At 41.2% G+C, this 17,871-nt stretch overlaps 1 protein-coding gene across 1 annotated transcript in view; it reads left to right on the plus strand.

The window, feature by feature from the left end:
* Nucleotides 1–17,871, plus strand: part of NOL10 (nucleolar protein 10) — an 85,706-nt gene that overhangs the window by 25,414 nt on the left and 42,421 nt on the right. The window contains exons 12-13 of the mRNA XM_059942213.1: nt 204–270; nt 2,578–2,630. Coding sequence (XP_059798196.1) covers nt 204–270; nt 2,578–2,630 — 120 coding nt within the window. The remainder of the gene's footprint in view (nt 1–203; nt 271–2,577; nt 2,631–17,871) is intronic.

Genomic DNA, 17,871 nt, shown 5'->3' on the forward strand with positions numbered 1-17,871 from the left:
TGAGAGGATTTGATAGATTGATAAAACGAATTCTCTAAGATTTTTTTGAACTTAAATTCTGTGATTTCAGTTAGGTGATTTTATTTTTTCACATCAGCAGAGTGTAGTGGAGTTATGTCTCCAGGTTATTTTCTATATATCACATTGCCAAAAGTTATCTTCCTTTAACTATCTTAATAATTCCTTTTTGCTTACTCTTTCAGGGAAAAATATTTACTTCCTTGGAGCCAGAACATGACATTAATGATGTTTGCCTCTATCCCAACTCAGGTATGCAGTATGTAGCAACGGGCCATTCTGCGAGATGAATCTAGGTTATGCTTTATAGGGTTTTAAACTCATTTTATTTCTTAAGACAGGGTTTGGCTTGGTTGGGACAATTCTTGGATATTGTATTTACTTGAAAAATTACGAGCAGGAAGTGGCGTGGATGATTGAGAAAATGACCCTCTCAGTGACTCAGTCCTCAGCCAGCCTAGCTATCAGTAGAAACTGGTAGCAGTCTGTAGGTCGGTGGCAGGTGAGGTGCTATTTTAGTGTGCACTTTAGCTGTTTTATGTGATTAGTAATCGTGTGTAGAAATTGAGGTTAGGGATTTGGAGGAGGCTGGAGCTCCCTGATGATGATACACAGTCTCATAAAGCCATGGGTTTGGTATATTCTGTGTTGCAGGCTGTTCAGTAAATAACCTGGCAGATTTCAAGATTTAACAACCCCTTCAAGGCAAATCTGTGAAGAATTCTGGAAAATGAGAACACTTCCCACTCTCAAGCAGGGTTGTATTCTAAGGACGGACGTACACAGATAATTTTGACGGGGGGATACAAGGCAAAGCAGGAAGAGTTCTGTTATGTATGTACAGATGGCAGGAGAGAGAGAGAGAGAGAGAGAGAGCACGCGCAGCTGAAGCAATGAGAGGAGAACGTAGAGGAGATCTTTGTTTGCATTGAGCCTGGGGTGCTGGGTGGAGTTGGGAGGTGAGGTGATCCCCATGAGGGGACAGTGTAAGAAGGGCAGGAAGGACGGGCGGGGGCACAGCACGGTGCACGGAGGGGCTCTGGGAGGAAGGGGGTGGGAAGCAGGTGGTGCCCAGGTGGTGTGGGCCCAGGAGTGACCTGCTGAGTGGCTGGGCGCTGTCCGTGGTCAGGACCTACGCAGGCCCTGCTTCCCGAGGTGGTTCTGTCCACCAGGTGAAAGGTAGATCAGTTTTGAACTAAGATGAGTAGGAAGTGATACTTGGAGCCGAGATTGGGAGCACAGGAGAGAGAGCAAATTTGGAGAGAAAGACTATGTTTTCTTCTTTGAGCCTTTGAATATGAGGAGGCAGGGGGACAGTGGCAGTGTCTGGCAGGGGGTCTCCAGCCTGGCCGCCCCCAGGATCGCCTGGGAGCATCTTAAAAGTACGGCCTGCTTGGCCCTACAAACATCAGGGGTACTGACTCGGCGTTTGGGGGAGAGCTCTGAAATGAGTTACTTTTCACATGCTTCCCAAGTGGTTGTGAAGCCCCACCCTGATCCGCAGCCTCACCCTGGGAGCCGCGTCCCACGCACAGTGAATAGTGTGGTCTCGAGGAAAGCAGGTCTGCAGACGCAAAATTCTTTATTTTTTTAATTGATTAATTAATTAATTTATTTTTGGCTGCGTTGGGTCTTCGTTGCTGCGTGTGGGCTTTCTCTAGTTACGGCGAGCTGGGGCTGCTCTTGGTTGCGGTGCGTGGGCTTCTCATTGCAGTGGCTTCTCTTGTTGCGGAGCACGGGCTCTAGGCACACAGGCTTCAGTAGTTGCAGCCCGTGGGCTCAGTAGTTGGGGCACGGGGGCACTAGAGCGCGCAGGCTTCAGTAGTTGCGGCGCATGGGCTCAGTAGTTGCAACATGCAAACTCTAGGGTGCGTGGGCTTAGTTGCTCTGCGGCATGTGGGATCTTCCCGGACCAGGGCTCGAACCCGCGTCCCCTGCATTGGCAGGCAGATTCTTAGCCACTGCGCCACCAGGGAAGTCCCAGGCTGTTAGATTCTGTATGGGTCTTTTCTAGTGTAGCTACACATAGCGTTCCCTGTAAGCATTTTGTTTTCTGTTAAGGTGTAAAGTTTAATTCAAACATTAGGAGTTACTTTGCTGTGCCATTTGATGGGAAATACTTTACCTTGGCTCTTTGATTCCTGATTAACAGAGAGAAACCTTTCTTCTTGACTTCCTTATTATTATTATAATAAATAGTGCATCAAAACTACGTTTTATCTATGTGTCTGAAGCTTAAAACTTTCCCCCTTAAAAATGATGGCAAACTTTGTATAGACCTGAGCACTTCATGGTGGGAACTGCTCAGTCACTTAGCTAGTACAGCCTGAGTGTTTTGCAGATGGGGAAGCTGGTCTTTCTGATACTTAAGGTGCCCCGTCTGGGATGGTCAGGGACCACAGGCCACAAGCTGACTCCGAGGGTGCCTGGCTGCCGGTCTGGCTCTTCTGCCATTCGCAGTGTTCTGAGCACCTCACGCATTTCACAACGGTAAACAAGTAGAAAAGGGAGCTTTTCTTTTCCCCATGTGTTTACATTTTTCATTGTGTTTATTTTTAGGAATGCTTCTTACTGCCAATGAAACCCCCAAGATGGGCATCTATTACATTCCGGTAAGTGATACAGAAAGGAGTTATGATAAAAATAGGACAAGAAAAGATGCTGTATTTTTAAGCTGGCTGTGTCGAGGGACTTGGGTCTGCATGTGGCTGTGTAAATTAGACACAGTGGCTCACTTGTCAATTCCCTGTGCTTCCTGGAACCGGTAAAATAATGCTTAACCACTGTTTATGGGAAACTACTTATAATATCCCATTAAAATAGTAGAAATTCGTCTTTATTCTTCAGATCTACATTTGTTTTTTGTTTAAAAGCGTTCCAGAATCTTAAACTTTCAGCTATTAGTGATCAGGAGATCTAATCCTCTAAAATAAAAGTCTAGTTCTCTTCCAGTCATCTCTTTGTAGTTTGTGTCTTTTAAAAATGAGTTTATATAAAAGAAACTATCTTAGATTGCCATGATCAGTGATGACATGCAGTTTGCAATCTTGTGCCGTTTTTTCTTCCTTAAAGAATTCTTCTGTTACGTTTGCCAGAAGCTTCCCTCCCTTTACCTAAACAGAAAAGCATATAGTACAAAGTTGGCATTAGATTGTGGTTAGCAAACATCTCCTTTTCTGAGATTTGGGGAGGAGCATGAGGGGTGTTGAAGATCAGATCTTTAGGGCAGTGAGCTCTCTATAATCACTGTCAGCCTCCAGTTATGAAAGTTCTTTATACTGATGGTGGTTTTTTGAAATAGCTCAACCATGCGTGTATTTAAAAAAAAAAAAAAAAGTATTCTGTTGATGTTGACTTTCTGTGGTTTCAGGAACCTGATATGTTGTTGAAAGCACTTTGAGATGTTTCTTTTGATTGATAGTGAAATGAAGACTATTCAAACAGCAGCTTTTCCGTTTTCCTAAATTGTCATTTGTTCCTTTTCTCCCCGGAGTCTCACAGATACTGCTTCCATATTCCTGTTAGTTCATATATCTTTGTCTTCATCTGATCAATAAGTGATTGTATCAACTGTGTGGCAGGCACAGTGCTATAGGTTGGCAGTGTAACAGTGTATAGGGTACTGCCCCTTTCTTCAAGGAGTTCATTATTAGGGAATAAAACAAGAAAGTAGACAATTTCCAGTCAGTGTGATGAATGCTGTAACAGAAGTAAGGAACCCAGCATGGGGCTGGAAACTGGTGGGAAGTGTGGAGGATACTCGGAGAAACCTTCCCAGAGGAATTGATATCCAGGGAGAGACCAGAAGGCTGGTTCTGTCTCCTGGATGAAGAGGGTGGGGTTCAGAATGGGGGAAGGATCTTGGAAGTGAAGGGAACATTGTGTGCTAAGATCAGGGAGAAGATAACACACGTGGCCAAGCATTAGCGCTTGAGACTTGGCGGTAGCTCAGGCCGAAAAGGTGCTCCGCAGGCAGGCTGTGATGGTCTTGTAGGCCAGGCGTGACGGTGCAGGGCAGGCACTCCTGGAAAAGTTGTAAGCGGGAGAGTGCTATGGTCAGATTTGCATTTTTGAAGGATTATTTTGGCTGCCATCAGGAGAATGGATTAGGTAGGATCCAGTCCGGAAGCAGCAAGAACAGGCTATAGGAATCTACAGGAGAGGTGATGGTCCCTGTGTTACCTTGGCCAGGCCTCGCTTTTTAGTAGTTGGCGCTTTGGGGGTCCTGGGGTAATTTGAAAGAAGTCTGATCTGGTGGGCAGTGATTTCAGAGGTTTGTTATCCATGAATAGCCAGGTGGTGTGTCCGGAGGTGTCCACTGATGAAGACTTGTGTCGATCACGAGAAGAGCCTTCCCTTGGTCCAGTGTTAATAGTCTTCTCACAGCGTCAGCCCCTCTGGGGACGTCAGGAGAGGCAGAATAAATCAGCTTGCCCCTCCCTTTACTTCTCCTCCTGGCCGAGGTCTCTTTCCGTCTTCCTCTCAGGAGCGCTTACTGTGTTTTGATCGTCAGCAGCTGCCTATAAGGCGTAGATGTCTTGAATGGACGAGCCCTTCCTCCCGTCAGAAGTGTATAGAATCCACCAGAATCTGAGATAGAGCGTGGAGGCCGCACTGGGGGGGTCTGCTCAACTGGTGAGCAGCTGTGGGCTGAGAGGGGAGGGCAGTTCTGAGTACTTTTGTGGGAAGGCTGTCTTACCAGCTTGTGCTAAGATGGTGGCAGTGGGGACAGAATTGGAAAGATTGTCAAGGTTGTAAGACAGGCTTGGTCATTGATTGGATGTGAGGAGGAAAGGAGAGGAAAGAACCAAAGATGACAGCTGCTTTCTGCTTGGTAAACATGCAGACGAGGACGTCCCTCCCTGAATCCAGGAGGAGAAAGGGGATGATAGACTCTTAGAACGGGAGGAGACCCTTCCTTATTCCCTTCTGCTTCTCTGGGTCTGTTTCCCAGAGTGGGCTTTTTTGTTCCAAGTTCTGGGAACTTTAATTTGCACGTGTGAGAGGGGCTAGATGCTGGCCAGGTGGTGAGAAACGGCCTTCTTGACAAATGTTAGCTTATCTTATAAGGTCTTTTTAGTTTCACCTCTGTAGCTCAGATTTAACTTGAGCGCTGTGAGGAAGAATCCAGAGGCTGCTCCCAGGCGACTGTGCATGTGCGGACAGTGAGAGCAGAGTTGTTCTTGCCCAGCTAAGCATTGTGCTGCAGCTGGTACCTCAGTGTTCCTTCCTGACCTGCCTTTCTGCCCTGCTGCCTTGCACGGAGTGAGGTTTTAGAGTGCCGCTTGTCTTTACTTGGAACCTCTTCTTTGTGACGCTCCTTCAAAGCAGAGAGAGCCCAGGGGTCTGAAAGCCTGCCATCTTTCATAAGATTTTATCAAACTCACCAAGCTGATATTTGGCACAAAGGTTTATTTGAGGCCTATAGAAACAGAGAAGTGTGTGTTTAATATATAATTCATGCCAAATATGGGAGGTTTGGACTGTGATTTGTATCAACATCTTATAAACCAGGTATGAAAACTCTTTTTCCCTGCTTTGGGGCTGTGCTAAAAATGAAGACAGCTTAATGTTCTTTTAGCTTATTAATTTTTGCCTTTCTACCTGATACCATCTTTCTTGAATACTTGAAGTCTTTTTAGATTAAATGCAATTACTGATTTATATACTCTCTGCTACTTACATATCCCAGCAGCCAACTAGTCTTTTATGACCAAATGGATTTTCTCCAGCCCTTTCCCCGTTTTCTCAGTACTCTTTTTTTCCCCTCTCAGAGACCAGGATCTGTTATTTTGTTTGTTTGTTTTTTAAATTCCAGGGCCTAATTCAACTGCAGCTTTCAGGACTAATGCCAGAAATAGTTTTTCAAGTTTGGTTTCCTCTGAAATGTAATTTAATCGTAGGTTAGTTCTTCATAATTAACACCTTTGGCAACTGTATAGACTCCAGAGGGAATCCAAGTCCTGTGGCACCCAGCCCAAAACCTGCCAGTGTGCTGAGTACTGTTTCTGTTGGAAATGCTCCTTGGGCTCCAAGCCCCCGTGGGTCAGTGAGCTCCAGAGACCACTCATGACGGGATAGTTGATAGCTTGCATGTTTGATAATGTGTATGGATGCGTAAACTTGGGAAAAAGAGAATTATTATTTGTTTAGGAAGCTATCTGAATTAGAAGAATAAAAGTCAGTTGATTAAGGATGTATGGTTTGGTTTTTTTTTTTTTTTTCCTGAACATGTAAATTTAAGCCACTATAATGATTATATGCAATGTCACTGAACCCATCTTTCAGTATTGGCAGTTAGGTGTTTTATTTTAAAACATTTTCTTAGGGAAAAAAAATACATGTTTTTATTGAGATGTTTTTATTCTTTATAATGAATCAAAAAAAACTGTATTAAATATTTTAACATTTACTATTTAATTTAAAATTATATTTTAAATTTGGAAAGTACTTTTGGATCCAGAGTACCTGCAAATAGGGCAGAGTTAAAAACATAAAGGGTTATATTTAACTTGCACCAGTGCTTCTGTTTCTTTTAAGAAAATAGCACTTGAACTTATCCAGCATAATGCATGAAACCTCCGGAACTCTATCTTTGCAAAGAGAGATGACTACGTATTAAGAAGCATAAAATCTCAAGAACGCTTGCTTCACTTAGTTGTAACACACACGCACATATCCTCCCAAAGGCATGTAAAGCCAAAGGAAGTGCAAGAAAATTAGTGAAGTTTAGCCAAATTTTGTGAAATGTAATAAAAGATTCAGTCTAGTGAATGTCTTTATTAAGTCTCTTCACTTAAGTGAGTTATCACTCACCAACCCAAAATGTCTTCAAAAGAGCCATGGCCTCCAGATACCATCTCTGGGTTCACTTGCTCCTGTTCAGAGGGGTTTAGTCTGATTTAGATCAAACACCTGTGCTTCAGCCCTCCAGGAGACAAGAGGTCAGTGAGTGCGGCCTGGTTTGGGGGTGGTCAGAGAGGTGCTTTTGAAATACATTTGTAGTGTTTGGAAGTCAGTTTTAGAGAAGTGGCATGAAAAATTTTGTAGTAGGTATATGGATATTTGCATTTGGGCAGATTTTGTTTTTGTTGCTCAGTAAAGAGTTAAAAATGGGTATCATAATCGTTTCACTGGTGTTTTTTTCTCTATGGGCTTTCGTGACTAAAACAAAAAAATTTAGATATGAACAATTTTGACTGTTCTGTCTGTGGTGAATTGAACTTGTTAGTCTACTTCTAAACTCAGCCACTATATTAGATTGTCCATTATCGAGGTATTTCTGTGGCCTCCCTCAGAGATGGCCTCTTTTTTCAACGCCAGTATTTCAAATATTACTGTTTGGGTATGTTTTGGCATAATTTTCCAGAAGGCTTAAGAACATAGTTATATAGTGCTTTGTAACAATTATTCCTCACCTTCACCATAGATAACACACTTTATCAGCTGTCCAAATTGTAAATATGTTATTTTAGCTTAACATTAGATTTGACAGTGTCTTACAGATATTTTATGTCTCCTTTTTATATAGCTATTATCTTCTCCATTTTAATTTTAAAGTTTAGGGTTAGAGACTTGGTCTTCTTTTTTTTTTAATGTTTATTTATTTAATTTATTTATTTTGGTTGCACAGGGTCTTAGTTGCAGCACACGAGATCGTTAGTTGTGGCATGTTGCCTTCTTAGTTGCAGCATGCGAACTCTTGGTTGTGGCACGCGTGCGGGATCTAGTTCCCCGACCAGGGATTGAACCCCGACCCCCTGCATTGGGAGTGTGGCGCCTTACCCACCGGACCACCAGGGAAGTCCCTTGGTCTTCTTTTTGTCTGGTGATCACATCACACACCTGGGGGCAAAATGGTGACTGGCAACGTTTGTCCCACAATCTCTAGAAACAATGCAAACAGCAGAGAGAATTTTGGCCAACAGAGAAGGTTCTGCTTTCCCTGGAGAGTTGGATGCGCTTTCTCCTTTGAAGTACATCTCGTATGCAGATCACTTAACTTTATCTCTAGCTAACGTTGGACACAGTTGACCAGGCTGTGCCTAGCTTCTAGAACACCACATTCTCTTGGTTCTCCTCCCGTCGCCCACTTGGCCCTTCCAGTTGACCTTCTTTGGTGGCTTGTCCTGCTGGCATGGCCCAGTGCTTGGGCCTCGCCTCTCTCCCCTTGACCCAGATGTTAGTGAGCCCTGGGGCTTAGTCCTTGCCTCTTTGTTTATTCTCCCCCAGGGAGCTCATCTGTCCCCAGGCTCTGTAAGGCACCTGCGTGCTGCTGACTTCCAGACTTCTGTCTCCAGCCTTTCCTTCCTCTCGGAGCTGCAGAGTTACATATCCACTGGGCTACTGGGCTTCTCCGCCTGGACGTCTACTTGGTGCACTGTATTAAGGTGCCCGCAGCAGAAGTCTTGATCCCAGCTCTCCACCCACCCCACCCGTGCCTGTCTCCCGTTGCAGCAGAGGCACCGTTGTCTCCTCAGTTTCTAGGCCCAGAGCGCAGGCGCCACCGTGTTTCCTCCCCCTCTCTTCACGCCTCCTCGTCCAGTCCATCCGAATGTCACATCAACTCTTTTTCCAACATTGGTTCAAATCCAGCCATTTTTCAGTACTTCCGCTCCTACCACTCATCTGGGTTACCTTAGTGGCCTCTTAACTGATCTTTCTTCTTTCACTTTTGTCTCTCTTGCATTCTGTTTTCCATACAACAGCCAGGTTGATTTAAAATATAAAAATAAAAACAAAAATCAGAGTCTATCATTCTTCCTAAACCTTCCAAAGGCTTATCATTTTGCATAGCGTAGCATCTTAACTCCTATCGTAACTTAAAATGTCCCACCAACAGGAAAAGGCTAAAACACCAGAGTCTCCATTTTCTCTCACCCATTAGAGACTAGATCTCTGTAAACCATTTATCCATTTACAGAGATCACCAGATGGTTAGAGCATAAGACCAAATCCCCAGTCACTGCTGCCAGCAAGGGGGAATAACTTATAGGCCATAAATTAACCAAAACCCAAACACAAAATTAGTAGAGAGGAAAATTAAAGTTAGAAAAACAGAGTCACCGGAGTTCTGCTGCCCCTTTGGATTCATATGGAGCCAAGAAGAAAAGCTGTGCTTGGCTGTGCTTCTCTGGTGATGAAGTTTCCCTGACACTGTCAGGTGAATCCATTGTGCATCTTGGTGAGACCTCTAAAACCGTTAAAGGATAATTTTCAGAAAAATGTGAAGTCATGACTTTCACATAGATATCAAATGAATACGTGTTGAAAATTTCATTTAACTTACTAATTAAATAAGGGAATCAGGCACATGTCATCAAAGGTGAAGTCTAAAATAGCACAGATTTACGTGGAATAAAGTGATATTGAATTGGGAATGTGCAAATAAATGGATAGGCCTTTCTGAAGTTATGGAGGGTTATCTGTCCAGGACAGAATGCATTTGCAGACAATTATCTTGCATTGCTGTCAGTTACTTGCAATTTACAGAGTTGTAAAAATATACCCCATGGAATCAGAATCAGATAATCTCTAGACCAGGAGTTTGGCAAACTAAACACCTAAGCACCAGCTGCCTGTTTTTGTCAATAAAGTTTTACTGGAACACAGTGCACGCATTCATTTATTACGTGTCGTCTATGGCAGCTTTTTGACTAAAAAGGCATAGTTGTGTAGTTACGACAGAAAGACCCTGTGGTCTGCAAGCCCTAAAATCTCTACCTGGTCGTTTAAGGAAAAGTTTGTGGCCCCCACTCTAGAGTATGCGTAGCTTTCCATTGAACACAAAATCTTCCTATATTTATTTACTTATTTGTAAATTTATATAAATAATAAATATATGAATAAATTTATAAATAATAAATGTATATCTTTCCTCATTATAATGTAAAACATGGACACAGGGATATTGTTTTGCTCTTTTCTCTGTTATATTCCCAGCACCTAAAGCAGTGTCTACTACACTGTAGACATTCAATTAATATGTGCTGAAAATTAATAAAACAAATACATATGAGAGTAATCTGATGACTGTAATTTGAAGAATCTTGGATAATGTTTTGACAATGGCTGGTTTGCAATGATTTTTAGCTGTTATGATACCAAATTCAAATTTAACATCTGCCCTTTTCTCCTACCATTAGTGAAATTAAAAAGTGGAGAACATGACTCATAAGTGTTAGACATAATTTTTTTTTTTTTAAAGATGATTTCCTTAGTTTTGACTTTTTAAAAAAAGTTAATTAATTTATTTATTATTATTATTTTTTTAATATTTATTTTTGGCTGTGTTGGGTCTTCGTTTCTGTGCGAGGGCTTTCTCTAGTTGCGGCAAGTGGGGGCCACTCTTCATCGCGGTGCGTGGGCCTCTCACTATCGCAGCCTCTCTTGTTGCCGAGCACAGGCTCCAGACGTGCAGGCTCAGTAGTTGTGGCTCACGGGCCTAGTTGCTTCGCGGCATGTGGGATCCTCCCAGACCAGGGCTCGAACCCGTGTCCCCTGCATTGGCAGGCGGATTCTCAACCACTGCGCCACCAGGGAAGCCCCTAGACATAATTTTTATACAGTAGGGTAAGGATCAGTTCCTTTGCTCTGACAGTATGTTCTAATCAGCAGAATCAGAGAATCTTGGGGCGATGCAGTCATTGTGTTTGGGAATGCTGACAGATTTCTAAAAGAAATGCCTTGTCCAAAAGATTTAATAGTGGTGCTGTTAAGATGAACTCTTTCCTAGAAAAACACAAAAGGAGAATGTGAAAGTAAGGGCATTTAGCTTTTGTTGTACCTATTTTGAAATTTGTGGAAGAGTTGGCTTTGCATCTAGGATAGGATGGACTTGCGTGTTTTACAGATCGGCAGCAATGCCGTTGTTTTCCTTCCTGTGCGTCAGCTGGAGCTGGTGGAGGTGCTGCGCGTGCTCCTCCCTAAGATGTGGCTTTGAATCTGGACCATTGATGCGTTTCGGTTGGAAGCCGAGGCCCAAGGCATTTATGTTTACTGATTTGATACCCCAGATGAGATTCCCCAGATGAGCTCTCTTCAGCCCACCAGTGTATGTTGAACTAGCCCTGAATATATTAGTGTCCATGTAGAGTCCTAAAAGTGATGGGTCACGTTTTCCTCTAAGATGCTTGTTTAAGCAGAGAGCTGTTAGATGTAGTGACAGAAGTAATTTTGTTAGAAATTCCTTTTTTGTTGTTGTTTTGGTTTTTTTAGTTTTTTTTAGATTTAGAAATTCCTATTTTCTAGTGCCAGTTGCAACATATTCTCTTGGTTTAGGGAGGTAGTACCAGATGCAAAGAAAACTGTCCTCGGGGGAGTTTGCCAACATACAAGGGATGTACAAAACAGAACATAAACTGGACAAATAATTGCTGAAATGGCTTTCCACAATAAAGGGTTTTCCAACGTGCTGCAAAGGAACAGGGGAAGCTTTTGAAGTACAGAACATTTGAGCAGGAAGGGAACTTTGAGGTCATCTAGTCTAGCCCCTTAATTTATAGGCGGAATCAAGTCATTTATTCAAGGTCAAATGACAAGTTGGTCACAGAGCTGAATCTAGAAGGCATTTCCTTTTTTTTTTTTTTTAAACATCTTTATTGGAGTATAGTTGCTTTACAATGGTGTGTTAGTTTCTGCTTTATAACAAAGTGAATCATAGAAGGCATTTCTTCATTCCATATTACTTATGGAACGAATTTCAAAATTAGTCTGACCTGAGTTTGAATACCAGCTTTGCTACTTGTAAATATGGTGACTTTGAATAAGTTACTTATCTTGTCTCAGCCTTGGTTTCTTGAGCTACAGAGGAAGAATGATGTTGTAAGGCAGCTATGTACAGTAGATACTTAGTCATTTATCATGGTGCTTGGTGCCTGATAGATGTTCAGCTGATTGTTACTGTTATACTTTTTTTGCAGTGAGTAAAATTTGATGGGTCCAGTGTGAAAGAGTATTTACATTTAGCATTATATGGACACGGGCTTTTATGTAGCTTTTAGGAGGAATGTGATACTGAGGAAAATAAAGATACACTGAAAAGGTCGTGACAGAATCATAGGTGTGAGTGAGGAAAATGACTTCAGAAATATGACTTGAGATTGTTCGGGCTGTTACAGATCATATAAAATAGAGGTTGAGAAAGAACTATTGAATGCCATTGGTTTTGCCGTTAGTTATTGAAACAGAAAGCAGTGATGAAATCTGGTTGCTCAAATTAAAAATCTGATTTTTAAAAGTGAAGTCCATTTCCCCACGTTATATAAACAGAGCACACTCTTTATAGAAAACGTCAAATAAAGACGAGTAGAAACGTCACTCTTCCATCATCCAAAGGCAAACACATTTTAACATTTGGCTCTATTTTTTCCATTGTTTTAAACTGAAACGTTGATATGGTTTAATATCTTGCCTTTTTCCCACTTAATTAATGTTTCCCCAAATTATCATAAACTCTTGGAGATCATTAAAAAGTGGGTTTTGTGTGTGAATATAAAAATAATATATAGTTTTAAAAAAATGTTTAAATAGATGAAAAAACCAACTATAGTCTCACCGAGTCAGAGGCATTTTGCTGATACTTCTGTTACATTTTCTTTGCATTTGGGAACACCTTGGTGGCTACTGATTACATTTTCACCTAAACCCTATAATGACGCTCACTTAGCTTACGTAAATTTAAATAGAAGTCTTTCAAGGTGTGGGTGCTGGGGAGTGATGTGGCCCCGTCCAGCTCACGCTGCAGGCCTGTGTCTAGGACTGAATTTAAGGTGGAAGATCGTCTATCAGCTAACAGAAATCAGCCCTAATTCTCTAAAGCATCCACTGAATGTAGTCGGTCACCTTCTCATCTATGCATGTAGGTAGGTGCTAGTTACGTATCATTCTTGGGAGACTTGAGAAAACAGTCGTTTTCTGCGTTATGTGGTTGAGATGAGGACCGCCATTCAAAAAGGGCTGCTTGAATGTTTTCTTCAAAAGATTTTTGTTCCCAGTACCTCTCATAGCATTGCCACACTGAGTGTGATTCTGGTAATTTAAGGTAAGGGGTTTTTGGTATGACAAGGCTCCTGGCTGTAGGTCGCTGTATCTGGTCCTGGTCCAACACCTGAGGCATAGGTGCTCTTTTAGACATACTGAAGGACATCCCAAAGGGATTTTTCAAGTTTGATTACACTTTATTTAGTCTTAGCTGCTTGACTTTAGAACCTGGTCTCTATGTAAGAGGTTAAACCAATGAAATTCAGAAATTTTAAATGCAATGGACAGAGTAGGAGAAAGGGAAAGATTTTAAAAATATAGTTAGCAAGTTCAGAATGAGTGAGATAGGGCTTAGCAGCAGCCATTTGTGAAAAAGGGATCCAGGGGTTTTGTTCACCTCTAAATTAAAGGAATAAGTTAAGCAGAATGTTGGCAGTGATTCCACATGTGAATGGGGGTGGGGAAGGACGAGGGGGTACAATGAAAGGGCCATCTTGGGGCTGTTAACGTGAATGTTCATTGAGAAATATTTCACAGATTGAGGATTAGAGAAAACTCAGAAAAGAATTCAGGAATTGTGTTATCAGGCACCATCTAGAGAAGGCATGTTTTTAGGATTTAGGAAAAGAATAAGTTCATAAAAGAAAGTCACCCTTTGTGAGGTAAAAAAAAAAAAATGATGGGGCATTAGACTAAGGAAGAAAATTTTCATTATTGAGAGTGTGGGAAGAGCAATCAGGATACAGGAGGGACTGAAGGACTGACCTTTCAGAGCTTCTAAAAGGAAGAAAAAGACAAATTTGAATGAAAAACATCCATTTTAATTTGAGTTCAAAGATGTGTGTTTTTTAGATGTCTTGATTAATAATAATGCAGATGGGACATATGCTTTATTTTGTTCTCTAAAAAAAGCATTTAAAAGATAAAGCCAAGCCCATAAGAAAGATCTGGAGGGATAAGACATATCTTATGGAAGGTGATAGACCTACTTTTATGGAGAGAAAAATGTGAGGCACTTAAAGTCAGAACAGCAAGTTAGTGGAAAAGTTAAGATTCCAAACTCCATGTATTTTCATTACCTTCTTCTAATTAACAAAAAAAGGAGAGGGATGAAAAGCAGATGCATTTCTTTTTAGTGAGCTTCCTTTCTAACCCAGGCTCACAGCAGATCTACTGTAACTGAATTTTATCTCATGCATGAAATCGCTTTATAAGGTGTTGTGTTCTGTTTGTAATTTTTCAGTTATATATTCATAATTGTGAAATGGGAAGTAGGGCATAAATGTCAGGTGGCTAATAAAGTATTCTGATCTAATACAAACAAGTTGTTTGTGTCTTTACAAAGGGGAAATGTGGACTTCCTATTTTAATCTAAACACTTTCAGGCAGTAACATAGTATCTGTGGCATTTTTCTCAACAAAGGAAATCCTCTCCATTTCCCATCACATTTTATTGGGTCACAAGAATAGCAGACATACAGAAAGCGTTAATGTGTGACACTCAGGAAGTAATTTTCTGAGCATCCTGTCACATTTTCAAAAGTTAATTTCAGTTCCGGCAAGGTAAAAATGAATAATTTCCATATGGAAATATTTGACGCACGTATGCCATTTATCTTATTATGTTAACATGTTAGATGATATTTATTTTTGCTTAAATGGTTACACATCTGGCATGCCCGTTTTCTTGAAAGTAAATAACAACTTCCTATTCAGATGCTAGGTTTTCAGTTCTGAATCAAATATTGACCAAAGATCTTATCTCCCAGCCCTGGTGATTACATGCTTACCAGGTTGATCTCTTTACCATTCTTGTTTTGGACAAGATAGAGTTGGAAGTAAATCTAGTATTCTTTTGTCCTGTTGGCGTGGTCACCTCGGTGGTGGTGGTAGAATGTAGTGCTCACAACCAGGGATTGATTTTAGTTTCTGAGTTTGCCTGACTGCTTGAATCCTTTGGCACTTTCTTTGATTAATATGCCCATTACCTACTATGGTTTTTTTTTTGTTGTGTTTTGGGTTTTTTTCCTTAAAAATAGAAGGCAAGTTATACAAATAGGCAAGAAGTTTGGGCTACGTTTTTTAAAAAGGCCCAGCTAATACAGAAAATAAGAAGAAAGTTCTAAGACTTAGACTTTCTTTACTTTGATTTAGTGTTCTCTCAAATCCCAGGCAAGTTTGTCTTCTAAATGCACATGTGCTCAGATGTAAGCACCCTGAGGGCAGGACTTTTGTGTGTTTTACTTTTTGCTGTGTCCCTGGTGCCCAGAACAGTGTCTGGTACTTTGTGGGCTCTTGCTGAATATGTGCCAATTTGAAGGAATGAATATTACTGACACTTCATTTAAAAAAGTTTATTCTGGAAATATTTCAAATATACGTAAAAGTAAAGAGAAATATAAAGAACCCCCATCTATGCATCTCCTTGCTTCAGTATCATGTTCTTTCCCCCCATGCTTTTTTGGGGGGGCGGTGGTGGGATTGACTCGTATTATTAGCAGTTTAAATTGCTGTAGAAAGAAGTTGTTGAAAATTGTTAAATGGAAATGAATAATTGATCTGCACATTGGCACAAATCTTTAGTTAGGTTGTGTATTTACCTTCTTGAGGAACAGAACATTATTCTTGGTTGGAAACAATGTGTAAATGATAATAGTGAGACATATTGAAAGGAAGTTTAGGTCTGTTTATGTTTCTTTCATATTTGCACATGGTTGTATCATTCATTCAGTCATTTATTTGTATGACTTTATTTTTTTTAAGAGCAGTTTTCAAAATGTTCACAGCAAAATCGTGTGGAAAGTACAGAGTTTCCACATACCCCCCCCCCCCACACACACACAGTGTACACCGCCTTCTCCACTATCAGTGTCCTGCACCAGAGGGTACATTTGTTGTAGTCGATGAACTGACATTGACACATCATTATCACCCAAAGTCATTAGGGCTCACCCTTGGTGTTGTCCATTCTGTGGGTTTTGACAAATGTATAATGACATGTATCCACCATTATATATCATACAGAATGGTTTCACTGCCCGAAAAATCCTCTGTGCTCCACCTATTAATCCCTCCCTCTTCCCCCAAGCCCCTGCCAACCACTGATCTTTTTACTATCTATGTGGTTTTGCCTTTTCCAGATGTCACATAGTTGGAATCATATGGTATTTAGCCTTTTTAGATTGGCTTCTTTCACTTAGTAATATGCCTTTAAGATCCCTCCATGTCTTTTTGTGGCCTGATAGCTCATTTCTTTTCATTGCTGAATACTCTTCCATTGTATGGATGTACCACAGTCTGTTTATTCATTTACCTGTTGAACTTGTTGCTTCAAGTTTTGGCAGTTATAAATAAAGCTGCCTTAAGCATTCATGTGCATGTTTTTGTGTGGACATAAGTTTTCAACTCTGTTGGGTAAATAGCAAGGAGTGTGATTGCTGCATTGTCTGATAAAAGTATGTTTAGTTTTGTAAGAAACTGCCAGACTGTTCCAAAGTGTCTGCACCATTCTGCATTCCCACCAGCACTGAATGAGCATTGCTGTTGCTCCAGATCCTTGTCAGCGTTTGGTGCTGTCGGTGTTTTGGATTTTAGCTATTCTAATGGTGTGTAGTGGTATCTCATTGTTTTAATTTGTAAGTACATTTATTTTTATATTGGTCACTGAAGGAAATCCAACCCTTTGTTTTTTGTCTTTGTGGGCTTGACTAGATAGTCTATGTTGACTAGTTTCTAGTTTGAGTTTTTGGGGGAGTAAAGGTCATTGGACAAATCCTTAGTAGGCACGTTTCATGCACATGCACTAAGGCCTGGGATATCAAAGACATTTTATTTGTTGCCTTGGAGCTTATAGTTTTGTAAAGGAACAAACATTACAGTTGTAGGAGCACACTAGGAAGCCATCTTCCCATAGGTGGGGGAGTCAGAGGGAGTACAGACATTTGAATTGAATCTTGAAGGACATGTAGGAATTAACCAACAAAGAGGTAGAAAGAAAGGTGGTGGAATCAGGGAGATCTTTCTACACACGGGGAGTTGAAACTAGATGCTAGAGCCTCAGATCTGTTCTGTGTGCCTGGGAGGAGCTTAGGTTTTCCAGGGGCAGGGAGGGGCAAGAAATAAATAAAACTGGAGAGATGTAAGGGCCTTAAATCTAAACCTTTTGTACTATGTTAGAGTTTTTGCTTTTGATTTGAAGTGGAGCAGCATGCCTTTGAAGGGTTTTATTCAGGGGAGTGCGATGAGATGTGGGTGTAAGATTATTCTGCCTATAGGGAGTGGGTGGCTTTGGAAGCAGGGGCTAGGACAGATTGTAATTGACCGGGAAGAGTCCTGAGAGCGGCCTCTGAGGCAGTGGCAGTGGCTGGTGAAGGAAGAGACAGATAGAAGAGGCAGTAAGGAGGTAATACCTCCTTAGGGCTTGGTGATCATTGGGAGTGGAGACTAAGAGGGAGATGGGGAACTGAATGAATGATGGTACCATTCACAAAGATAAAAGCTACAGATGATGGAGTAGATGCTAAATTGAGTTTTGGAAGTGTTGAGATGACTTGACATTTTCTCCCCCAGGTGTATGATTTAAAACTCCGGAAGCTTCAGATAATGGCAAACTACTTCCTGGGAGCGAGTTTTGATCTTTTGGTTTTTTGGTTTATCTCTATGGAAAGGATCAAAAGTTGTGAGTGAGTTAAGTTCTTGAATTTTCTGGAGAGAAAAAGGATCTTTTGTCTTTCTTAAAGGTCTCTTCTCAGTCAATATCACAAATACCAATCCAGATGTTCACTGAGGGTCTCAATCCTGAATTATAGGCTCTGAAACAATTGATGTTACAGTTTGATGTTGTAGGGGGCTTGTTAATCATTCGGTAACTCT

This window comes from Balaenoptera ricei, chromosome 13 (assembly GCF_028023285.1).
Source record: "Balaenoptera ricei isolate mBalRic1 chromosome 13, mBalRic1.hap2, whole genome shotgun sequence".
Taxonomy (NCBI): Eukaryota; Metazoa; Chordata; class Mammalia; order Artiodactyla; family Balaenopteridae; genus Balaenoptera; species Balaenoptera ricei.